Below are 27,473 nucleotides of genomic sequence, written 5' to 3' on the forward strand. Positions count from 1 at the left end.
TTAAAGTGGGATTTGTGGTCATTTAATCATTTAAGTAAACCTTTTGATAGTGTTGATGCATATCAAGGCCGCAGTATTCTTTGGTTCAGGATATTAACCGTTTCCCAAACATCTTAAATGGGTTATTTATTCTATTATTTTAATCAAATAGTTATCTAGCCCGCTGGCCGCTCCGGCGCCACATGAGGCCAATAATCTAAAGATCAGATTGCTTTGGACTGTTTTAGGTCATTAATTTGTTCAGTTAAGCCCACGTGGGCTGAACACATTTTAAGGAATTGGCTATGTGGATGAAATAGCAAACATTTTTGCATAGTTTTTCGCTATGTAAGAATGCAGTTGTGATATGTTATTACATATTTTGAGGCTCCAGGAACGACCTGAACCAATGTTACAAAGAACCATTACATTAAAATGTGTTCACATCCTCATAAAGTAGCACGGGGTGACTCGTCTACTCATTATTTAGTCCGAATGAAACAATACGTATTTAAATTATGAGTTTTAGGTTAAGATTACCGCCATAACACGTTTTTAAAAATAAAAGGGGGGAAAAGGACACCTACGTAAGAAGTGATGAAATGTACAGGTTAATAAACCCAACTACAAACTTAAAACGCTGTCATATTACAGTTTTTAATCTGTTTTTTAAATAAAGTAACCTCTATGGTTAATAAATATATCACATTCATGGGGTATTCGGAAAACTATTTCTCATACCTAATCATTGTTTTTGGTAACAATATTTTGCAAGATAAGTACTTGATGTGGTTTCAAAATGATTTTAATACTCATATAAAGATGGACCGTCAAAACAATTTTAAAGCTATGCCGAATAAGCCCATGACCCATGGGGTTTGATGAGTGTCTCAAAATTTTGTTTGGACCTCAGATCTCGGAACTACAGATCTAGGTACCTTAACCTCAATATCATATTCTTCATTACAAAACCAGAAGGCTACGTCATGCCATATAATGGAATGATTATATATCTTTATGCTTCCAACTAAAATCACGGGTCTTACCCGCATACATACGTATCCTTAAGGAGAAAAATATTTGATTGTAACATCTTGCGCTTTCATAAGCTGGTTACCCAAAACAAAAAGGCATTTATATACGAAGAAAATTCTATCATCAGCATTGGCTTAACATGTGTACAAATTACAAATAAAACGCTTCGCACATGTGCGTCTAGCCGCCTAGGCGTCGTTAGCCTATGCCAATCCTTGGCTTAACAGAAAGTACATACATATTGGGTAAATAACTAACAAAAAATATTAGGGAACTGGGAGAGAACTCTCCAGACAAAAAGTCTAAGGTTAAGTTGTAGCCTGTTAACCAAGGCAATTAAAAGTTGAACTGTTGTAGTACCACTACTACCAATTGCACAGGAGGTACTTTGTTTAGGACTGTATTCATACATGGATTCAATGACCTTAATACGTATACTCATAATGTATAACGAATGACTAAGTTATACTTATACAAAGCCTCAATAGTCTTGTTACTTGATATACTTACACTTCCTTCCTGGATGATAGATTCGTTTACCAAAAGAGTATTTTATGCTTAGGAGTTTTCAATGATGAAAAATTCACAAGTGTGCTTATCCTCAATATATGATAATAAGACTTTTTAGAATGATTAGATTATTTTTTTTTAGCACTTACCAAACGTGCCCAGATTATTATTTCCGTTAATAAAATTGGAACTACGTTACACATGGGTTCAGTATGGGTTATACCCAAGAGGCCAAGAATATTTCCGGCATACTAGAATGCTCGGGAAAATTACTAAAATTAGATTTCATAAAACGAATTAAGTACATCACGAAAGAACCATGATTGTCGGAACATTAGTCATACCATGGGTATTAAGGTTTTCAATAGCTGCGCACATTAGTGTTATACACTTTTAAAGTTGTAGCCGATTGAGCGAAAATTTTCTTCGCTACCAAATTTTGCCATGTCATAGCCATAAGGCAGTAATTATAATATTCACTGTCTATTATGTAATGCTGTAATTGCCGGAAATAAATAGTGACTATTTGGATAAGGCATTAATGAATGGATCAGTTCCTTAACTGTTTTCTATAATATCATATGTAATAATATCATGTCATGCAAATCAATATATCAATATAATGTACCTATGTCATGTCTATTATTCTATGATACTGAAAAGAGATAAACGAGTTGCGAGGAATTTGACACACAATCCAAAACTTTTTTTTTTCGCTTATACCCTAAAAGTAATGATACTGCAATAACCCTACTTACTGGCAATTGCAGAGTCGGGGTCAAAACATTAAAAACATACTAAGTGTATTAAATTGAATATTATAATGAAATAAACGTAAACATAAGTCATGACCTGACCTTGTTAGGGGGATGAAATAAAAAAGTAACAGGTTTTTCATAATTTATTTTAATATCATTATGGGTATATACATAATAGGTATATACATAAAATTTAAAAATGTTTCAAACTTTCCTTACCGACGAATAATAAGTTACAATAGAAAAATAGGTCACTATGCACTTATCAATTCAGTCACTGCAGCTGCTGTCAGCTGCAATTCACATTCCTCCATATAGGTACACAAGGTACCTATCTGATGTGTGAAGTGCACTTGAAGTTGTTATTTCCATTGGCGATTCAATTAATCACATTGGCGTTTCTTGACCACCAGGCGAATACAGACACGTCTCAATATATTAAATAGGCTTCAAATAACGGTACAGAAGCTTAATAGCAGCGTTTTACCTTACAATAAAACGCATATTAAGCGAAATACCTTATTTGAAGCCTATATTTTTAACTACGCCTGTGGCTACAACACTCAGTTGCAATAAACCAAGGCACATTTATTTTTCCATTTGAGGGTATTTGTTGTTCGCTGCTAGTAAACAACATTTTTAGACTATTCAGTTTCGAAGATACGTCTTTATTTCATTTCACATTTGAATTCATAAATGATGCAACTGTTTGGTAAGTGGTATATTGCAACTTCGGTTAAATTAATATTTTGAGAACCAATGATGAAACATCGTTGCCGTCCCTACGGCACGGGTCGCCTGGTGGAAGGGGAAACCTGAATCGTAAAACTGGAGTGCAAGTTGTTTACAGGTGTTCAGCTGTAGGTACCTGCTGTGAACCGCTACGCATCTACAAGCAGTATCGCTGTCTCTCAATATATTAAATAGGCTTCAAATAAGGTATTTCGCTTAATATGCGTTTTATTGTAAGGTAAAACGCTGCTATTAGTACATTAGCCTTTTAAAAGCACTTTTCTTGCCATTATAAGGTTAACTTTCTTATTGCATGCCATAATAAAGCACGTACAAGATAAGAAAGCTAATAATATAGCAACTACAAGGGGGATATAAGGTTTTTGGCCTTATAAGGTGTGCCCAAATGCCCTCTTGTAAAGGGTTTACAAGGCTATTATAAGAGTACTATTTTTGGCATTATAAGCCACTATAAGACTAATTTTTGTTAGTTGGGTGGGCTTCACAATCCCTTTTTATATTTATAGACATAAATTTATATGTACTGGGTGAAATAAAAAGCACTTCATAAAACAGCGTAAGGAACAGCGGTCAGCGGGGCAAATCTCGACTGCCGGCCATTGTAACTGGTCCATTTTTTTTCATGTTTTACAATGTTTGCATTATTAAATAGAGTGTCCACCGGTTATATATGGTAGGCGTGTTCAGTGGATACATGTAGAATTCAACATCATAGTGTAATAATAGAAAAAATGGATCAGTTACAATTGTCCCCCAGTCGAGATTTTGCGCCGCTGTACTATCAGCTGCAAAAGTGCAAGGCGAATTTATCAATGAATACATTCATTTACACACCACAGTTTTTCGTTTTTTTTTTCAACCCCTTATTTGCCAAGAGTGGCACTGAAGCTTTAGTAGTTTCATGTGCTCTGCCTACCCCTTAATGGGATACAGGCGTGATTGTATGTTGTATGTATGTATTGTAATACATTCATAATTTTTCCATGCACTTTTACAGCTGATAGTACATTAAATTGCATTTTTTTTATACCACGTCGGTGGCAAACAGGTATACGGCCCGCCTGATGGAAAGCGGTCACCGTAACCTATGGACGCCCGCAACTCAAGGGGTGTCACGTGCGCGTTGCCGACCCATTAGAATAAATAAATAAATAAATATTATAGGACATTCTTACACAGATTGACTGAGGCCCACGGTAAGCTCAAGAAGGCTTGTGTTGTGGGTACTCAGACAACGATATATATAATATATAAATACTTATATACATAGAAAACATCCATGACTCAGGAACAAATATCTGTGTTCATCACACAAATAAATGCCCATACCGGGATTCGAACCCGGGACCGCGGCACAGCAGGCAGGGTCACTACCGACTGCGCCAGACTGGTCGTCAAAACCCCACACATTAGAAACTTGTACACTCCTTTTTTGAAGAACCCCATACTGTAGTTCATCGGGAATACCTCGACTGTATTGTATGTTTATCGTCAATGTAACGTACAGGATATGCAAAATTTGTTTCTCCGTAATAAACTAAAGCAAACGTGCTTGGAATGTATTTTTCCCGCTAACGAGCCGGCAAAATAGGTGAATGTGTGTTTTCCGGCGCGGCGCGATAACGCCGGCAAGGATTCCACAGGGCATGTTGTATCACACTCAAATTACATACTAGGATGTTTTAGCGTTTCACTCAGTTTCCTTTACAAATTATTATATTTACTACGAATTTGGAGTAGTTTGTAAATCTTTACTTTGTTAAACAATGATAATTGTATCTTTTTGTTTACATTTATTTTATATGAAAAAGAAAACCCTAAAATTTTATTTTATAGATATGACTTTTATTACTAGTAAAGGCATTTAAAAGTATGGATAAGTTTATTTCTTCGAATTTGCTGACACCTACTGACATTATGTAAATTTATCAATTTCCGCTACCTTAAGGTTGTCTGGAAGAAATCGCTCTTTAGCGATAAGACCGCCTGTTGTTTACCTTTGTTCGTGTTTCTTCCTTGTTTTGTATTGTTGTATTTTATCAAGGTGTGCAATAAAGAGTATTGTATTGTATTGTATTGTATGGGTACAAAATTAAAAAAAAGGAACAATTTATATTTTGCTTGTTTTTACACCAACAACTCGTGGTTTTAATTTTTTGGGTCATTCAGGCCCACGGTGTATAAATATGACTGGCGACGATGAATATGATACAACAAAAATTGTGTCGCTCAAACTCGGGTAAATCCATTTTGCTTTAAGGTTGATTATGTATGGTGTCAATGGTGTCGTCTAAATAGACTCCGGACGAGCCACGGTCGATGCAACTACCTTCTGCAGAAGTGCAATTCCCGTTAAGACGCTACGGGAGCGAAAATGCTAAAATGGAAAGGAGTCTCCCTTTCAATTTGGGAATTTCAGTTAAATATACTAGTGTTATAAACTAGATTTATCGAAAAATAAATGTCCATTAAGAACAACTCAGTTGAAAGATATTGCGAAAAAATCTTTAAAATCGAGGTTCCGCTCTCGACTGTTTCCCGTGAAATACCCGTAGCACGGCTACGGATCCGTAGCGGAAACCGCTCGCGCCACCCGTAGCAGTTAAACATTCGTAGCATGCTACCAAAATACCTCATACCTACATAAACACCAAAACGTAGTAACTCACAAGTATCATTTCAATTTTGTAATCTAAGCACTGATGATAACGTTGGATTTACAATGTCTAGGAGTATGTTTTCTTGAAAGTACAGTTAACAACAAATATATGTATACAGTCAAAGTGCTAAAAACATATAAACATGACTTTATTTGCACTACGTTAAGGTCGTATGTACATATTGTTTGCGATTTGGCTGTATTATACCACATTATTTGAAAAATAATCCATACTATACTTAATACTATATTATAATGGGAAAGCGTGTGTGTCTGTTTGTTTGTCTGTCTGTCATGGAGCGACGAATTGACGTGATTTTTGAAGTGGAGATAATTGAAGGGACGGAGAGTGATAATAGGCTATTTTTTGTCTCTTTCTAACCCTCCACTTCCCTAAAATGGGCGAATCCGCGGGCAAAAGCCATAATTTTAACTCTTTACCGCATGCATTAAAAAAAAAATAATGTTGAAATTTAAAGTTTAATAGTTCTCAATAGAGTTCAATATCACATCTGCCATAAATAGCTTTGTATGCAGTAACGGGTTAAAAGTGTTTATTTTTACTTATTGTATACTATTTTTTGCCCGCGGCTTCGCTCGCGTTAGAAAGGGACAAAAAGTAGCCTATGTCACTCTCTATCCCTTCAACTATCTCCATTAAAAAAATCACGTCAATTCGTCGCTCCGTTTTGCCGTGAAAGACGGACAAACAAACAGACACACACACTTTCCCATTTATAATATTAGTATGGATATAATATCGTTGGTTGGCGGAATGTGAAATATTATTGTTACGGTTTCTCGTAAGAAGTTTATCCACCTGTGAGTTTCGCCTGAGGAAGTCGTAAAAGTAAGCAATAATGCCAGAATTATGTGTATTGCGTATTTACTGTAAATCGTAAGTAATAGAGATAAATAAACATAGAAAAAGAGGGTTATTATGTTGACATTAGTGCGTTTTATAGCAGACTAGCTTTTGCCCGCGGCTTCGCTCGCGTTAGAAAGGGACAAAAAGTAGCTTATGTCACTCTCGATCCCTTCAACTATCTCCACCTAAAAAATCACGTCAATTGGTCGCCCCGTTTTGCCGTGAAAGATGGACAAACAGACACACACTTTCCCATTTATAATATAGGGAACTTGACTGTAGTTAAAATAAAATAAATTAACTTTTTAACAAAAAATAAAACCGCCTTCAAAAAAAGCGTGTTACAAAACACGGAGAAACTAAAAAGCCAAAAATAATAAACCTTCGAATTCAGATTTCTTATCGGATTGCAATCAAAATCAAAATCAAAAAAAAATCAAAATAATTTATTCAGCAAATAGGCCACAGGGGCACTTTTACACGTCACATGTACATAGGTATTTAAAAAAATATTTAAAATTGAGTTGAAATTACAATTGATACTATTATATACTAATTCTAAGTTCTAACTAAAGTTAACTCTATACAATTAATTAGAGATGTAGAAGGTCTCTAAATGTCGAATTACAACCAAGAACTACAGTAAATTTTAATATAAAAAGTACAAATACAAAAAAAAAAGTCTAAAATTACTTTAGAGGTGCAAATGACTCTAAATGTCACAACTAAAAATAAAATGTATATCTACTTAATCTAATTCTCCTTAGAGATGTATATGGTCTCCATGAGTCAAAATCATATATTTAAAATATTCACTAAAAGAAAGGAAACAAACGACAACCGAACAAAGTGTCCTAATTTAATAAAAATTAGAATTAAAGTTACTAAGTTATAACAGCCCCAGTAAGCTTAAACAGACCGGTCTTCACAGACGGCACCCGTTCACGAGTATGACGCGTATCTCAGCCATCGCCTCCCTCAACCTTTATTCGGGAAGGTGGCGACCCGATCAACGACGCCACCGCAGCAAAGACTTTTAAGTGTGCATGACATGTTCAAGCTGCCAGGCTAAATTAAATATTCAAATAATAAAACATAGCTGTAAGACACTATATTCTGTGCTCGTATGTTACAAAGGAAGGAAATATAGATTTATACAATAAAATTAAAGTAAGATAAACATTAAACATTAAACACATAATCTTGGAGATGTATAAGGTCTCCAAGTGTCCACAACTAAACTTAAATAAAAACAATATAATCAGACGAGAATATGTTCTCATACGTCAATTGAACACTAGTATGCTTAATTACACAATGCAGAGAAAATGAAAAAATATATACGACTTCATTCATCTATTGAGAAGCAACCACCTTAAAGGCATCCCTATCATCTATAAAATCCTTCACAGTGTAGTACGCCTTACATAACAACAAACGCTTAATGCGTGCCTTAAATTTGTCAAATGGCAAATCCACTATATCGGTTGGTACTTTGTTATAAAAACGTGTACAGTTCCCGACGAAAGACGTACCAACCTTACGGAGACGGTGGGCGGTCACAGCAAGTTTATGTTTGTTCCTTGTGTTATAGTTATGGATGTCACTGTTAAGCTTGAATTCGTGGATATTTTTCCGAATAATCTAAACATCCAAATTATAAACAAATCAATTATTTTTGTAGTCGGTACCAGACCTGTTCGTCGCCTTGCTATTTCCTGTTTGCCCCACCCAACCATACGTAGGCTGGCCCCGACTCCAAAAATAATTGATTTGTTTATAATTTGGATGTTTAGATTATTGCAATCCGATAAGAAATCTGAATTCTAAGGTTTATTATTTTTGGCTTTTTAGTTTCTCCGTGTTTTGTAACACGCTTTTTTTGAAGGCGGTTTTATTTTTTGTTATAAAGTTAATTTATTTGTTGATTTTTAGTGGTTCCTAGTGATATTATATGTATCAGTCCGAATATATGTACAGTAATGAAAGAATTATCCTTTAACTCCTAACCATTGAGGAGTTGACCTTCCATCATCAGCTCAGCCACAAAAAAATTATTACCATCAGGCGTAAATACTGGTGTACCTTTGAAAAATACACTAAAAACATTACATGTGCCTATAACATTTGAAGAGTTCCCTCGATTTCTCCAAGATCCCATCATCAGACCCCGACTTGGTGCCAATGGGACCATCTCGGGGTTATACCCGTTCGATCAAAAAAAATATTTGAAAATCGGTCCAGGCTTCTCGGAGATATCGAGTAACATACATACAAAAAAAAAAAACATTCAGTCGAATTGAGAACCTCCTCCTTTTTTGAAGTCGGTTAAAAATAGTTTATACCATGCACGAAATAAAGCATCAGATAGTTATAAGAAAAACATTGACAGAAGTTATTTTTAAATCCAATTTCTATTTAATATGTCGGGTAAAAAAATATATAAATATAAAGTAACTGAGTTGACCGTGACGTCACTCAATTCGATTTTATGTAAATTCCATATTAGCAAGGCGTTAAAATTCGTTTTGACAGTTCTTAAAAAGAAGCTAATTTGATTAGGAGGCAAGTAGCCTATTAGTATAGTATGGATTCATAATAAATCTACGAGATTATAATATGTGACACGCCCAGACCCTATACAAATTAATTAACTTATTTCTTCTATCTGAATATAGTTTTGTGATTTATATTAATTGCCTGTTAGATCGTCCTTATAGTATACTTACTAGCTTTTCCCGTGGTTTCGCTCGCGTTAAAATCAGAAATTGCGGAATGCTCCACACGAACGTCCAACCCCCGTTTTTAGAAAAGTGGGGGGTTAGATAGAGACAAAAAGTAGTCTATGTCACTCTCTATCCCTTCAACTATCTCCACTTAAAAAATCATGTCAATTCGACGCTCCGTTTTGTCGTGAAAGACGGACAAACAAACAGATACACACACACTTTTCCATTTATAATATTAGTATGGATAATGGGCTACTAGATTCATATCGAATTTGGCACAATAAATGATTGCCTTCTGTAGTATTTGACATACAGAAAAAACAATATTTATAGATTTTTGGTAAAAGTGTATGTATTTTTTATTTATTTTGGCCGCCGATAACTCTGTCAGCGATGTAGTGACGTCATCGAATTCGAACCTTACCAGGGTGGCTAGCCGAATGGCACAATCGCTCACGAAACGAAGCGCTAGTAGATATCTATCTCTATCGCTGCGTATTGGCGCGACAGAGCCAGCGGCGTATCGCTTTCGTTTGGCGTCGGAGAAATGCCATTCGGCTACGGGGCCAGGGTGGCTAGCCGAATGGCACAATCGCTCACGAAACGCTCACGAAACGAAGCGCTAGTAGATATCTATCTCTATCGCGCTTGCGTATTGGCGCGACAGAGCCAGCGGCGTATCGCTTTCGTTTGGCGTCGGAGAAATGCCATTCGGCTACGGGGCCTGGCTAGCCACCCTGGCCTGTCACACTCGCGCGTGTAGGTATCGAATCGTAAGCGCCCCTTGCAAGTGGCAATCAGTGGGGCCTCACGGGCGAGCGGTGACGCACGCGTGCGAGGTGTTCGTCGCATACTTACGTACTGGTTCGACCGCTGTCACAGAATTGATACGAGTATTAATAATCTGATAACAATAAACAAAAAAAAAAGGCTAAAGAAATATTGTGCAGTGTTTAGCTGTCTTAACACGGATTGCGAACCAAATTTAACTTTATTTAAGCTCCCTAAGGACGATAAGAACTGTTTTTAAATTGATATTATTATTATAGGTTTACATCTAATTACCATTACTTATCTTTATATGATAATACTAAATAGGTTTAATACTTCTAGGTAGGTATAATAGATACTAGTTGGGTTACCAAAATAAGTAGGTAGGTACCTTATTAACGTAGGTAGGTAATAAGTACTGGGTTGGTGTTATTTAAATATTAAGATTATATTATTTTTTATAAGGAGACTACCCTATATCGTCAGAAAAGGTACGAGTTACGCGATAGAAAGAGAGCGCGCTTCTACGTCAATATAATTGTAGGCATTTAGCGTTGCGCGGTCGGAATTTCAACTTAATACTCGTAGTATCGTAGCGCGAGTCGTTATTTCTTTAGATGGGCTGTTGGAGTGGGCTTTCTGTACTTGTACTAATATGTATTCTGTGACCTTACTGCATGTAAAAAAATCACTGACATATACAGGGTGATTCATGAGTCGTGAGCAGGAGTGAACAGGGTACTGGGGAGGGTCACACTGAGCAACTTTCATAATGGGGCAACACTAAATTGTGATATTTTGTTTTTCTTAACTATGACTTAATTGATAGTTAATCATCAATTAAGTCATAATTAGAACGTAATTGATAATTAGCTATCAATTAAGTACTTATCAATTAAGTCATAGTTAAGAAAAGTAATCACAATTCAGTGTTGCCCCATTATGAAAGTTGCTCAGCGTGACCCTCCCCAGTACCCTGTTCACTCCTGCTCACGACTCATGAATCATCCTGTATATTGAACTTTATGCCTTCATACTTAAAAAGTCACAAAATGTTGTTTTCGAGTAGAATGACCTGAGATATAGATTAACATGACTGTGTTGTTTTCGCCTGATTACGTAAAAGTATATATTGAAAATATTTTTTGCTGATTTAAGTCATAATAAAACATGGTAGGTAATATTTTATTTTGCTTAATTGGACAGTACTTAATCATATAAAACAGACTTTAAAAAAGGGAATTAAGCCTATTATGTATGACAAATATGGAACCTTTTGCACAAAAAAGTCACAAACAGTTGTTTATCCACCAAAACTACGTCACCGAGCCAAAGCCCGCATTTTCAATCAGCCAAATCGCAAAAATAGAATTTTCAAACGATACGCAAAAAACACAGGAAAGTTGTTTCAGCTCAAAAAGCGAGCTCTTTTGGCCATTAAACGCGGATCGGGAGCAGCAATAAATATAAGCGTTTACATAGGAAAATAAAAGGTGGATCGAGTGAGGGATAGCACAGGGCCGGGGGTGCCACTGTTAGCGGAGATATAGGGCATTAATAGCGGAGCGGAGAGCGGAACGGGAAATAAGCTAGCGTTTTGTTACATAGGGAAATAAATGGTGGATCGAGTGAGGGATAGCATAGGGCCGGGGGTGCCACTGTTAGCGGAGATGTAGGGCATCAATAGCGGAGCGGAGAGCGGAACGGGAAATGAGCTAGCGTTTTACATAGGAAAATAATAGGTAGATCGGGTGAGGGATAGCACAGGGCCGGGGGGCCACTGTTAGCGTAGATGTAGGGCATCAATAGCGGAGCGGAGAGTGGAACAGGATATAAGCTAGCGTTTTGTTACATATGGAAATAAAAGGTGGATCGGGTGAGTTATAGTACAGGGCCGGGGGGCCACTGTTAGCGTAGATGTAGGGCATCAAAGTGGAGCGGAGAGCGGAACGGGAAATGAGCTAGCGTTTTACATAGGAAAATAAAAGGTAAATCGGGTGAGGGATAGCACAGGGCCGGGGGGCCACTGTTATCGTAGATGTTGGGCATCAATAGCGGAGCGGAGAGTGGAACGGGATATAAGCTAGCGTTTTGTTACATATGGAAATAAAAGGTGGATCGGGTGAGTTATAGTACAGGGCCGGGGGGCCACTGTTAGCGTAGATGTAGGGCATCAAAGCGGAGCGGAGAGCGGAACGGGAAATGAGCTAGCGTTTTACATAGGAAAATAAAAGGTAGATCGGGTGAGGGATAGCACAGGGCCGGGGATGCCACTGTTAGCGGAGATGTAGGGCATTAATATTTAATACAACATTTTAAACAGTAATGACCAATCTGTGCGGCGTAATCTAGTGCTTTGAGTGAGCTTGCCCTATTCGATGACTGTAGTTTTTTAAAGCGAGTGTGTCATTTAAGCATGATATTTTTTGTTTTGTTTATAATCTAGTTCTGGCACAATATTGAGGTCCCGCCTACTGTGGTACAATATTCGTGGGGTCAATTTTCAGAGCTCTTTAGACATCTAGGTATATTAACAATCACTGCTCAAATTATTGAAAAAACAAACATAAACTCATTTTGCACTCGATCTAAATATAAAACACACATTCCAACCAACCATTTCATAATTCAAAACCATTCTGGGCATTCTGTTCTGTCATTGACTGAATGAATAAGTGAATGAATGGAATGAGTGAGTCGCGTTGAGAGAGAATGTTACGCGCTGAGTGAGCGGCATTCCACGCAAAGTAACAATGACTAAGTGTTACGCGCTGTTAGTGTGAAGTTGCATTAGACGTTTCACTTAAAAATAAGGCTGCCAGAGCTCAACGAGGGTGCGGTGTGCTAATGACGGGAGGACTTACGGAACTGACTTATTCCGTCTATTGTCCTCTGAGTCGTCGGCAACCCGAACCCTCCTTGGAACTTGTACACTCCTATTTACTGTGTATTTATCACAGCAAAAGGGAATGTACAAGTTTCTAAAGGGGTGGCAACGCGCGTGTGACACTCTTTGAGTTGCAGGCGTCCATAGGTTACGGTGACCGCTTTCCATCAGGCGGGCCGTACGCTTGTTTGCCACCGACGTAGTATAAAAATAAAAAACTTAAAAATCTAAAAAAACCCGCTGGCAGTGTGGCAACGCCCAACGATTACGATACAATGCAAATACACCCCTCGCCGGTCGAGATAGCCGCATTAACATACGATCGCCCGTCCGCTAATCCAATTCAAACTGGCATACAAAGTTTCTAGTAGCTAAAATAAGTATCTATTACCTCTACCACGAGTTTCACACTCACGTATTAACTATACCTATATAGTGTTATTAAATTAAAACTGGACTTAATAATCGCGTAAAAGTTTTATTTTATTTATTTTTATTTTATTTATTGAGAAGTTCAACAGCGTTTACAATAAGAAAGTACAATTAGATATATACTTATAAGTATAGCCAATAACAGAACTCCCTAGAATTTATACAAAAATATCATCAGAGGGTAGACGTGTGACTTGAGCTGTCCATATTTACATTGTACATTATGATATAAACGAATAGGAAAAATAAGTAAGTTACGTTTATATTTAACCCGACGTTTTGGACATGACATTACGTCCGTGGTCACGGGTAGACTACCCGTCCGATTAAGTCACGTTTTAATTTAATAATATGAGTGAAGATCGTGTTAGTTTAAATGAATATAACTATAGTATGTCAGGTATTAAAATAAATTTAAACAAAATCTACCCTCAAAAAGCTTCTAATAAAGTCAGAGGTAGAGGTAGGTCAGGGTCAGTAAATGACATTACATGACCAAATAAGTCGGTTAAAAACAAGTCATTCTTCGGATGATTCATATAATCCACAATAAATAAAATAAATAAATAAATAATATAGGACATTTTTACACAGATTGACTGAGGCCCACTGTAAGCTCAAGAAGGCTTGTGTTGTGGGTACTCAGCAACGATATATATAATATATAAAATACATAGAAAACATCCATGACTCAGGAACAAATATCTGTGCTCATCACACAAATAAATGCCCTTACCGGGATTCGAACCCGGGACCGCGGCGCAGCAGGCAGGGTCACTACCGACTGCGCCAGACCGGTCGTCAAAAGGACCGGTCGACAATAGGTACTTATATAGTTGATTTCGTTTTAAAAATAGATATAAATGTTTAGAACTCGTGGAGTGTAAGTGCGGTTTCACATTATCCGGATGTCGGACCGACACCCCATACATTACAGGCGCCATCTTAGATTTTTTTCATTGAAATCCTTCCGACATCCGATATCGGATCTGATAATGTGAAAACGGATTAATCGTAGTCTTAGTGCACGCTTAGTCCGTTAAAAGGATGACATGTTGCCTATGATCATATTTCTAGGATAAAAATATGATAGTGGACTATCGGCCTAAGTCCGATTCGCTTTGCGTCTGTTTTTCCTGTGAGGATAGAGCATAACAACTTTTGTCAGTTTTTGGGGGAACCAAACTAAGTACTAGATATATGACACTCTGGGGATCGCATTTCGTTATAATTAGGGTGAGAATTATGTGTTCACGTGAGATATATATTACAAGAAGTTGTAATATGTCAAAAAGTAAAAAAAAAATCATTACCAAAAACATTTATTCAGCAAGTAGGCCACAGCCGCCACAGGGGCATTTTTACGTGTCAACAATTACAATAAATAAAATGAATTCAACTAAAGTACAAAGTTACTATGATTAATAAGAGATGTTAGAGAAGCCTGTGTGGTGACGGGTTAAGAATTTCACCACCCCCTTTCTTCCTGTGGGTGTCGTAGAAGGCGACTATGGGATATGGGTTAAATTAGGCGAGGGGCTGGCAACCTGTCACTGCAATGCCACAGTTTCGTTTTCTTTCAACCCCTTATTTGCCAAGAATGGCACTGAAGCTTTAGTAGTTTCATGTGTTTTGCCTACCCCTTTATGGGATACAGGCGTGATTGTATGTATGTATGTATGTTAGAGATGTATACTGTAATTACTGTATAGTCTCTAAATGTCAAAGTACATATAAAAAAATTAAACATGATGAAAAAAATACAAACTGATACAAATAAAAGATAAATAAAATAACTTTAGAGTTGTAAAAGAATCTTGATGTCACAAGTAAAGAAAAAAAAACTTAATCTACCTACTTTTTTCCTTGGAGATGTATATGGTCTCCAAGAGTCAGAAAGAAAATAAACAAGGGCCGAACAAAGTGCCTCAATGTATTCTTACTCAAAATTAAAGTCACAACACAAGTCACAAGTAGATTTAGTTGTTAACTGTTGTTCTTAACCATCATCATCTCCGCAACGCCACTTCCTTGACGATCGGAGGTTGTCGGCATATACTTTACAAATTCTCATGTCTTATGGTCTCCGGCCCACATAGGTACTCTCTTTAAAAGTCGCTGCAAAAATCATCTGTCAAGATGTTGTGGCCATGTGTGTGTGGATGTAAAAATCTTGAAACTAAGTAGTGCCCCTGGCACAAATATGGGATAGGAAAATGTAAAAAAGCCGCCAGGTCACCAACCAAACCGATGTATCCCATTATTACGTGCTCATTAAAAGCCTTTTGCCTGCAGTAATTACAGGCGGGATTGACCCGGCGATTAAAGGGTTAACGGCCCACTGGGCTAAGAGTCAATTTGCGGTGAAGGGTTAAAAATAAAAGGCAATTATGTTGCTTTTAAACAACACGTTCCACGGATTGATAGGGATATATTCCGTTCTCAAATAAAAGGCACATGGGCAGTAGTTAATTTATTTTCCCCTCACTAGCTCGGAAACACGTGTTTTGTCATTTAATACCAGCGGGTAAAAACGCATTTTATCCACTAGTGGGTAAAGTAATTTGACCTTGAATAAAGTCAAATTAACTGCTTTAAAATTGATAAAAGTAGGTGACTCTAGTAATAAAGATGATTTACCACCTGTGGAACTACTGGAAGCAATGATAAACGCATTTTTTGCGTTGTAGCTTCCTCGCTATAGTGAGGGGAAAAGTTTTGTGTTACACACGGGTGCAAATGTATTTTACTTCTCGTGTGTTAAAAAACTCGCAAGTTCAGGATTCTATTCTCGAACCACTCGCTTCGCTCGTGGTTCAGCTATAGAGTCCTTTCACTTGCTCGTTTTTCAATTCCACATGAACTCGGCGTTAAAATACAACTTTTCCCCCTTGTATAACAAATAACTATTCTAAACCCAATTTCTATTTTAATAAATAGGAGAGAAACATATTAAAATGTAAATCATTTAACCTTTTTTTTTGATGACCCAGGGGGAATCCATTATGGATCCCACTGGCCCGGGAGAAGCCAGTGGGTATTTCCGACTCGCATGGACTAAACCACCTGGGGCGTTCCGCCGCTCGCTGTTTGGACGGGGTTTCGGGCACTCGGTTGTAGGCCTCCGATACCCCGTCAGCGTTGCCCTTGCGGGCCCTTCTCGAAGGCTGCTTAGGCAACTTACTCCGGGGTGCGTCCCACGAGATATAACTGTAATATATATAATTTCATGTTACTAACATTCAGCAGCAATAATGAACGTTAGATATAACTCCAACATCAATACTTTTTGTAAGAAATAACGCTGAATTGCAATAATATTAGTTTTACATAAACGTCTTTTTAATATAACGTTTACATTACTTAATTTCAAAAGTTTATCAATACTTTTGTAAGAAATAACACTGAATTGTATACCGTTCAGTTTTACATAACATTTCTTAATATAACGTTTACATCAGCTAATTTCAGTTTATATACCATACATTAAGTATACCGTCCACCATAAATCATAACAGTTTATCCGATAGTAGAAAAAGTAAGAGCTAATCGTCTGGCATGGTATGGGCATGTGATGCGAAGGGATGAAAGTCATGTGACGAGAAAGGCATTGCGAATGAGTGTGGAAGGAAGTAACGGGAGAGGAAAACCGAGGAAAAGGTGGATGGATTGCGTGAGAGATGATATGAAGCGAAAGCAAGTGAATGATGAAATGTCGGATGATAGGGAGGTATGGAAGCGGAAGACATGCTGCGCCGACCCCAAATGAATGGGATAAGGGCAGGCGAATGATGATGATACCATACCGTTCTCCATATATAACATTTAACTGTTGCTAAGAAAGTAGGTTTAGGTTAGGTTAGAACTGCGACCCCCACACAAAACTGTTGCTAAGAAAGTAGGTTTAGGTTAAGTTAGAACTGCGACCCCCACACAAAACTGTTGCTAAGAAAGTAGGTTTAGGTTAGGTTAGAACTGCGACCCCCACACAAAACTGTTGCTAAAAAAGTAGGTTTAGGTTAGGTTAGAACTGCGACCCCCATACAAAACTGTTTCTAAGAAAGTAGGTTTAGGTTAGGTTAGAACTGCGACCCCCACACAAAACTGTTGCTAAGAAAGTAAGTTTAGGTTAGGTTAGAACTGCGACCCCCACACAAAACTGTTGCTAAGAAAGTAGGTTTAGGTTAGGTTAGAACTGAGACTCCCACACAAAACTGTTGCTAAGAAAGTAGGTTTAGGTTAGGTTAGAACTGCGACCCCCACACAAAACTGTTGCTAAGAAAGTAAGTTTAGGTTAGGTTAGAACTGCGACCCCCACACAAAACTGTTGCTAAGAAAGTAGGTTTAGGTTAGGTTAGAACTGAGACCCCCACACAAAACTGTTGCTAAGAAAGTAGGTTTAGGTTAGGTTAGAACTGCGACCCCCACACAAAACTGTTGCTAAGAAAGTAAGTTTAGGTTAGGTTAGAACTGCGACCCCCACACAAAACTGTAGCTAAGAAAGTAGGTTTAGGTTAGGTTAGAACTGCGACCCCCACACAAAACTGTTGCTAACAAAGTAGGTTTTGGTTAGGTTAGAACTGCGACCCCCATACAAAACTGTTGCTAAGAAAGTAGGTTTAGGTTAGGTTAGAACTGCGACCCCCACACAAAACTCTTGCTAAGAAAGTAGGTTTAGGTTAGGTTAGAACTGTGATCCCCACACAAAATTGTTGCTAAGAAAGTAGGTTTAGGTTAGGTTAGAACTGCGACCCCCCACACAAAACTGTTGCTAAGAAAGTGGGTTAGGTTATGTTATTATGCATTTCAAATCTCAGACAGAGAATGAACATTACGCCTTTTGATGTTAGATTAATTGAAAAATATATGTTATTAATATTAGATATCCTAAACGTTATAAACATAGATCTTAGATATAATTTAATAAGTTTATTCAATCAATTAAAAGTTAATACAATAAATCCTTAATTACTAACAATTACACATAAATCTATTACCAACTAAATAAATTAAAAATTACTTAATTATCTTAGATATTAACAACATTACACCTTTTGATGTTAGAATAATTGATTAATATATGATATAAATATTAGGTATCCCGAACGTTGTATAAATTCATCTTTATATATACTGATATTATAGAAAATAAACATTATTCACTTCGAAATTAGATTTGCTATTATCGATTCTGAGCATTATGTCCAGTGAACGTTATGCTGAACAAGCTTATACAAAGTGAGCGTATATGTTATAAGTAATATAATATACGATACGTTCTTATATCTCGTATTACTTACCCCTTACTCCGCTGAAGGCCCTCGGAACACGGGAGGGCCTGCCAGCTCGAAACCTCGTTTAGGCGGGTGATGGGACTCCCGATCCATCACCCGCAAGTTCCATGGGCGCCGGAATTGTTCAGGCGCCCAGCGGTGGAAATGGTCTTTGGTTCCACCGCTAACCACCGGCCGCAAAGGATAGGGAGAACGGCGCACCGTAATACCGGCACTCCTCTTCCCTTGCGGCCCCACCGATGCCGCTACAGCGGAGCGGCCCCGCCAAGGTCGCAGGGGGTAGGGAGAGTGGCGCACCGCTATACCATCACGCCTCTCCCCCTGCGATCCCAACTCAGCTACCGTGGGTAAGGTCCGACCGAGAACGATATTTTTGTCTCGGCCGAGAACGAGACCGAGACCGAGATTCAATTTGATTCTCGGCCGAGACCGAGACCGAGACCGAGAATTTGTAAAACAGTAAAAAAATATGCCATTTTTACAAAAAAATGTTTTCATAATCGAAATTCGCCTATTAACCAGGAAACCAAGAGTATGTTGGGTCCTGCTTAGTGTTTGGTTCCGTAACTACCCAAACCTACCCGCACTCCTTGCCTATCTACCGTAGCAAAATAGACTACGTCAGTGACAAAAACAACTATACGGCTCGCCCGGTGGTAAGCAGTCGCCATAGCCTATAGAGGCATGCAATTTCAGAGGTTTTACACGCGCGTTTAATACCCTGATTTTTTGTGACTTTTTGCAAGATATCATAAAACAGGTTGTCAAATCGTGTTTTCTACGGGTAGTTTTCCAGGTTTTCCTTGAAAGTCTTTACTAAGCTTTACTTTGATTTTGACGTATTTTTAGGCACATGATTCAAAGTTAAGGGACACGAACTATTTTTTTTGATAGCGATTATTTCCAAAATTGTATGTATGTATATCAAAAACATGACTATGGAAAACCCATACTTACTAAAAAAAACTCAAAACAGCATCCACAAAGCTCAAAATTTCGTCCGATATTCCGTAATTCGCCATTTCTATCATGTAAGGTAGGTATTATTCTAACCTGCTGCTTTGATTTTTCGCGTCGTCGTTGTCTTCCACACACATCAAGTTGTCGTAAATATTTTACACTCTTTTATGAATTATACCTAGGTATTTGTTTGTTTTTGGCTTAAAATATCGATAAAGACCCTACCAAAATCACTAAAATCGGGATACCAAACGGGCGATGTAACAAACTGAAAGCTAAAAACCGCAGTCTCGGTTGTGCCGAGAATCTCGGCCCATTTTGGCCGAGAACCGAGACCGAGATCTCGGCCCGATTTTCGGCCGAGAATGCCGAGACCGAGACCGAGACCGAGATCTCGGTCGGACCTTAACCGTGGGAGGGCACAGAGCGGCATCCAATACTGCCGGATCTTCCCTCCCACGGCAGTCCTCCCAGACGCGTCTTAAGTGGGCTTTACAAGCCCGCTTAGAGCGATCGCCTCGGGCCAGCCAGTGCCCAAAACAGGCCGGCCCTGGGTACCTCTTAGCTTCACCGAGGGTGACCAGTCCAGGGTTACTAAGCCCCCCCACCACGGCAAGGTGGGCACCCTCGGGGGGGATTTAACCGTTACCAAACTCAACTCGATTTTAAATACATTCCAATTCCATAGCAGCAAATCGTTCATATTTGTTTTGACAGTTCTTAAAAAGAAGCTGATTTGACTAGAAGGAAAGTGCCCTCTACTCTTCTGTATAGTATACCAGAGTTAAAAGTGATACACGTTTATAACTTCTTTGGTATATACGGTGTAAATGAAAGCAATATATAATTAATTACGATCTTTGTATGACGAACTTCAGTCAAAGGATTATTTGGAAGTTTGAATTAAATTCTGTGCTCATATTCATATTATGTTCGCGTTCACCGTCATAATCATAAGTCAAATCAAATGTTGGTTCAGAATTGAGCTTATTCATGTCAATATTATTTATTCGTATGGCGCATCTACGTAAACATTTCAAACATTGTATAGCTAAAACAAATTATAAATCCACATTCAGGGCCCCAAGCCATGTCAATGGTATTCGTATTGGTACGTTCTAAACATTACCCTCTATATACTCGTACCTGTTATGACCATTCATATCTTTGTCTATTAATTCACTGTAACTGTGTCTCTTTTGTTTCCTTTATGTACAATAAAGATAATACATACATACATACATACATAATTCACTAATGAATTAAAATTAATAACATCTTCAGTCAACTTGAGGTAAACCGAAAGCCGAAACGAGTCCGTTTATCAGAATGTTATCAGAATCAGAATATTTATTAGTAATTAGTTATTTTTCACAAAATTTTCACCACACTAACACGAACAAAATACTGACTATAAAACATTAAACTAAATCTAATCCATCAATTTATTCACTATTTATGATTCAAAATCATCATTTATATGTAAAATCTACCAGTCAGTTTAAGACAGCAAGTTAAAATTTGTATGAAATTACTTTGCACTCTTGTGGATAAAATGCAATTTTGCTATCTGTTTTCGAATAGCAAAGAGACCCTTTACCAGTTGGTGTGGGGAAAAACAATTTTACATGTCAAATATTATTAGAAAAAGGTATGATTAATAATACTACGTCAATGGCAAACAAGCATACGGTCTGCCTGATGGAAAGTGGTCACCGTAACCTATGGACGCCTGCAACTCAAAGAGTGTCGCATGCGCGTTGCTGCCCCATTAGAAACTTGTACACTCCCCTTTGCTGTGTGTGCACAGCAAAAAGGAGTGTACAAGTTCAAAGGAGGGTTTGGGTTGCCGACGACTCAAAGGACAATAGACGGAACAAATTAGTTCCGTAAGTCCTCCCGTCGTCAGCACCCCGCACCCTCGTTGAGCTCTGGCAGCCTTACTCACCGGCAGGGAACACAACACTATGAGACACTATTTTTTGTTTTATTATTATACATAAATGTATATGTACTCGTACAGTAGTTACTGAGCGTTTTCCACAAAAAAGATTATAAACCTATTCTCTTACATGGTAATAATTTTTGGGTTCGTCGAACTCAGAATTTCTAACATAATTATCCTAATCTGACATTTTAAAAAAATCCAAAAAGTATAGATAAATTTTAGTTTCTAAACTACGATTCGAATGATTTTTTTTTCTAATTGTTTATTTTCGATGGAGCAAGGGTATTCAAATCGCTTTTGAAATCTTAAATTAGTAAATGAAAATGCAATAGTTAACTGAAGAACGTAATGCTTTAAAAACTCAAGTGGACTTTTTTTATCTAAGGAGCAATTTCGAGAAAATATTATATTTAGCGAGGGTATTAAAAGTTGAGATATATCTCAACTTATATAGAAAATCAAAATGACAATAAAAAAATTAATATGTTCTCTAAGATAAAATTGATACCTTCGGCTCTCCATTCTTGCTCGGTCAATAAAAATACGAAATTTATATCCAAAAAAATACAAAAAGTTTATTGAATCCTGGGAATCGAACGCACCTTCACGGCGTGACAGACGACTGTTTCACCAACGACGCCATTACATAACACGCTGTTACCGACGAAATTGGGCTATACATATATAATTATTTAAATATAAATAATAATGTCAAATCCATACTAATATTACAAATGGGAAAGGGTGTTTGTCTGTTTGTTTGTCCGTTTTTCACGGCAAAACCGGAGCGACGAATTAACGTGATTATTTAAGGGGATTTAGTTGAAGGGATGGAGAGTGACATAGGCTAATTTTTGTCTCTTTCTTACGCGAGCGAAGCCGCGGTCAAAAGCTAGTTTATTACAAAAGGGAAAAGCTAGTTACTCTATAATCTGAAGTGGAAGAATTCGTTATTTCACCAAAGATAATGTGTGTTTGTTTGTCCGTCTTTCACGGTCAAACGGAGCGACGGATTGACATGTTTTTTAAGTGGAGATAGTTGAAGGGATGGAGAGTGACATATGCTACTTTTGTCTCTTTCTAACGCAAGCGAAGCCGCGGGCAAAAGCTAGTACAGCACGGGTAGCATGGTCGCGCGATAGACGATAAAATATCAGGCCGTCCCTGTCGCACTATTAGTAAGTGCGATTATAGGGACGGCCAGATGTTTTATCATTTATCGCGCGACCATAATTGCCTGCCTGGACCAGATTATGATATGGTGATAATTTGATGATAATTATTATTTGTAACCATTTAGTTAATATTGTCTTCAGTTACCGCGATAGTTACTCATGAAATAAAAACTATGAAAATGGATTAAATGGTGTATAATGAATTTACAATTCATCCCGACGTTTCGAACACTACAGCGTTCGTGGTCTCTGAGCTCTACGGGTGACTGAGGAAAAATTACAATGTGCAAAAGCTACCCACATACCTACATACATATTCATATATATAACTATTTAGTTGTTGAAGAAAAATATTCACACAACAATAACATAGGTCAACTAGCTCAGTAAATGTAAGGAAGTCAGCACATTACTAATACTATGCCCACACTATGACCTGTGTACCTGACCTGACGTGTAATATTTTATTTTATCAACAAAGGCATAATAAAGGATTTTATTGTATTTATATATGAAAATAAAAAATAGGAAAGCAATATAGTAATAGTCAAATATTCCATTAAAAAATATAAAAAAAACTTAATAAATCAAAACAATGTTCAAATGATTAAAAAAAACTCCGGGATGGAACTCGTGATCTCATGCTTCATAGTCGGTGCATATAACCGAGACGCCATTTCGATTTACACTAGCAGTGTCGAAATACACGATATGTATCTTTATTGACAAAATGCGTCATTATTTCTGAGTCTGCTTGAGTTAAGTAAACCAATATCTTTAAATAATTACTTGTCAAGAGCCAAGTGTCACTGATGACAATGTCAACTAAAAATGCGCGAAATATGACGGCTCTGTGTCTGTACACAAAATTTGGCACGCACATTTTCGTAAAATTAATAAAAAATTCACATGGATTTGTCCATGATTTCTGTATGAAACAATGTATTTCGTTCAAAACTGCGACGATGGATAATGTATAGTAGATGTATGCGCATATTTTTATTTAGTTGTAGTGTGCGGTGACTAATTAAATGGTAGATGTTTTTTGTATGGAAAGCGAGCCACCTTAATAACGCCGTGTTTTGCGTGGGCAACGATCGCGCGACCGTCGCCGTTGCATCTCATCGCATCGTCTACTTCCATATCGATAAGGTTTGATTTCGTATGCGTCGCATCGCCGTCGCCTACGCAAGCCACGGCGTAAGTATTTATAATGTATTAGAATAACTAGACTAGACTGACTAGAGACTAACTATAATTTTAAATCCTTTTTCGTAAGCATGACTGCTGCGAAAAAAATCAATTAATTAATTAATGGAATCAAACATATGTGCAGAAATTTAATGGCTTTATTTTTTCCTTCATAATTCTACAATACCACTTATTTTCCAAGACCTTAGTGCAAATGCAAGCACTTAATAGCCATTAGTTTTTGATGACCAAGAGTATTTTCGCCTGAGTCTGGATTTTTATTTTTATTGTAGGTAATTAACTATACAATAGGCATAGATATATATTTCACAAGGCTGGGTTTAATAACAACTGAATCAAGTTAAGGTTTCATCCTTTTTCGTTTATATAATACTAGCTTTTGCCCGCGGCTTTGCTCGCGTTAGAAAGAGACAAAAAGTAGCCTATGTCACTTTCTATCCTTTCAACTATCTGCACTTAAAAAATCACGTCAATTCGTCGCTTCGTTTTGCCACATCTCGGACACTGGCGATCAAATATATGAAAGAGGCGCGTTCCTAGCCCACAGTCTAAGTTCGTGTACGTGAACGCGTACTATGCTTGTTGTGAGATATGACAGATCGACTGGTCGCGTTTTTGACAGGCGGTAACTGTGAGGTAACCGAGAGGGGGTGGGTGGCACTTTTAGCGGGGGGCGGGAGTGGCCATACTGTACAATAGTACTCTTTATTATACTGTGGTTTTGCCGTGAAAGACGGACAAACAAACAGAACACAAACACTTTTCCATTTATAATATCCTAGTATGAAAGTATGAATATGGATTATGATATAAACTACGAATCATGCTATAACAGTACAGGTACGGGATGGGACTATGAGCCAATTTCTATAAAAGGAGTCTACACGACACTTTCTTTATAAATTGCCACATCGGCACATAACCTAAAATTAATCCTTTTTTTCCAGATTTTGAAGTCACAAATTCGCGCGCACGATGCCGTAACCAAGATGGCCGACTGAACAAAATGGCGGACGTTTTCGGCAAGATGGCGTGGGGCGTGCTGCTGTTTGCGGTGATACTGGAGACGGCTATAGGCTCCGGACGGTTCTCTGATCCAAAACTTGAGGAAGATTTGGGTAAGTCATTAATTTTAACCTAGGAATATTGTGAAGCTTTTAAATGAATGGCTGTATGCGTTCAAAAGCAAAGAATGCAATGATCATTTGGGCAAAGCAACGGTAAAAACTGGTGAACTTTCGACCTGGACTCGTTTTCAAGTACAGTAGTAGGTACCTTTTTTTGAAAAATCTTATTAGCTTTAATATCTATTACAAACACTGATTTAAATTTTCACGATTTTTACTCATAGGTTTTAACGGGGGCGGCTTAACCTTTGTTTTTGTTAAGCACGTCAAGTGTAGAAAAAGGGTTGTTAAATGCCTTAAACTCAAGATTTCAAGAGCAACCAAGTTGACCGTAACCATGGCAACAAAGGTCAAAAGGAGGTTATGTGTTCACTCAAATATCTTCATGTTTTTAGTTACATTCAACCGACTGGCCACCTCCATTACTATTTCACGAGTCTACAACTGAAATAAAATAAAAATCGTTGTTGCTCGCTAATGCGTGCATTATTCAGAGGCGAGGATCATCCTCGGGCAAAGTAAAGGTAAATAAAATAATATAATGTACGCAATAAAAGCGGGTGAACTTTCCACCTGGATAAGATTTCAAAGATGTAGTACCTACTAATAGTTTTCAATCTAATTTTCTTGGAAACATTCGTATTTATCATGCATAAAGGTTTTGAAAGCCAGGATTAGGCAAATCAAATTTTGACTGTACATTCTAGTTTGATGCACCTTTCTGACGCAACGCGATTGGTTGACGAGATCGCATCACGCATGCGATTGGTCGTACAGTTTGCTCGCTTGGCTCGCTTTTGTGCACAGCGGTGTTACTTACTGACACCATTATTATTGGTACCCGTATACCAGCCCCATGCAAAGTAGTAGTAGGTAAACCGGGTTGACACATCTCTACTAGGTATAATTATAACAGGCCATCAGTTCTACTAGGTATGGCACAATCGCTCACGAAACGCTCACGAAACGAAGCGCAGTAGATATCTATCTCTATCGCAGTTCAGTGACTGCTACGGGGCCAGTTCCTGTTGTACAGAGACTAATTGAAATAGTGTGAGATGTTCGAATCATACCTACGTTTCCGTGAAAACACCAAGAAAAACATATTACTCTATGTTATAGTATGCGGAAAGTTATATGAAAAATAATAAAGTTATAGGTTAGTAGTTGGACTGGGAGATAATTTATTACTTCAAGTTTCTTAGTATTACTGTTTGTAAGATAAGTTTTGTTCTGTTATGAAGGCTACGATTTTGAGGTCACTATTAGAGATATACATACATAAACCTACACGTGAGTGACCAGCTAGCGCCAGCTTCCAATTTTATCTCTTATCCACGTGGATAAAACATCCGTCACGTTATGACAAGTATGGCTGTGTGAGAGGTACAGCCGGCGTACGATGCTTCCAATTTTATCACTTATCCACGTGCATAAGACATCTGTCACTCTCACACTGACATACTTGCCAAAGCGTGACAAAAGTCTTATCCACGTGAATAAGTGATAAAATTAGAATGATTGAAGATGTCGTACCTACGTGGATAAGTGGTAAAATTGGAAGGCTTGTCTACGTGGATAAAGCATCCGTCACTTTCTGGCAAATATATCAGTCTGGTGCGTTCCTTGGTCCTCCTGAATGCGTTCCTCGCATCAGCCCCTCAGTGCGACTTATTTGCAAGCAGACAGGTTGTTGTGCGTGATGAGTGTCTGAAGTTCTGTGAGAGGATGGATGCAAGGCCTACTACAGTTAAAATGTAGGTAAGATAAATTGTGTTTAGATATCTTTTGTTGTTATTTACTGTTGCTGTGTTGTATGTTTTATTCTATGTAGTTAGCAGTGATTTAGTTTCGACTGTTATGCTGTTAACATGTTTTGTAAATAAATAAAAAAATAAATAGATAAAATAAATAAATACAATCAGTGTGAGAGTGACAGATGTCTTATCCACGTGGATAAGTGACAAAATTGGAAGCATAATTGCCCTGCAGGTTTATATGTTTAATATCAGGTATAAACCCCTTAAACTAACACTGCCCTGAATCTATAAAGATATAGTCAACCAATTGGAACCCTAGGCCACTGTTATAAATCAGATTGTAAGAAATCTCATACTGCTTTTCATTTTGACATGGTTGTAGAGTGGCCTAGGCTTCCAATTGGTTGACTGTACAAATACGAAAAGCAATCCACCTTTATCAAAAAATATCAGAGAGCTGCGAGTGTCATGTGCAATAAATATTTAATGCACTAGAAATAAATAACTCAAATACCTAACGTATAAATTATTCCGCCGCTCAAATCGAAAGGGTTACAACTGCATAAATATCGAAAATGTGTAACATTTTATTGCTTTTAAGATATTTTAAGGTGCG

At 37.7% G+C, this 27,473-nt stretch overlaps 1 protein-coding gene across 1 annotated transcript in view; it reads left to right on the top strand.

Moving 5' to 3' along the window:
- The window catches only part of LOC125229156 (hemicentin-2-like), a 308,679-nt gene that overhangs the window by 16,677 nt on the left and 264,529 nt on the right, over nt 1–27,473 (top strand). Inside the window, exon 2 of the mRNA XM_048133942.1 lies at nt 24,918–25,088. Within this exon, the coding sequence (XP_047989899.1) occupies nt 24,977–25,088 (112 nt within the window). The 5' untranslated portion in view covers nt 24,918–24,976. The remainder of the gene's footprint in view (nt 1–24,917; nt 25,089–27,473) is intronic.

This window comes from Leguminivora glycinivorella, chromosome 1, assembly GCF_023078275.1.
Source record: "Leguminivora glycinivorella isolate SPB_JAAS2020 chromosome 1, LegGlyc_1.1, whole genome shotgun sequence".
In the NCBI taxonomy this organism is placed as follows: Eukaryota; Metazoa; Arthropoda; class Insecta; order Lepidoptera; family Tortricidae; genus Leguminivora; species Leguminivora glycinivorella.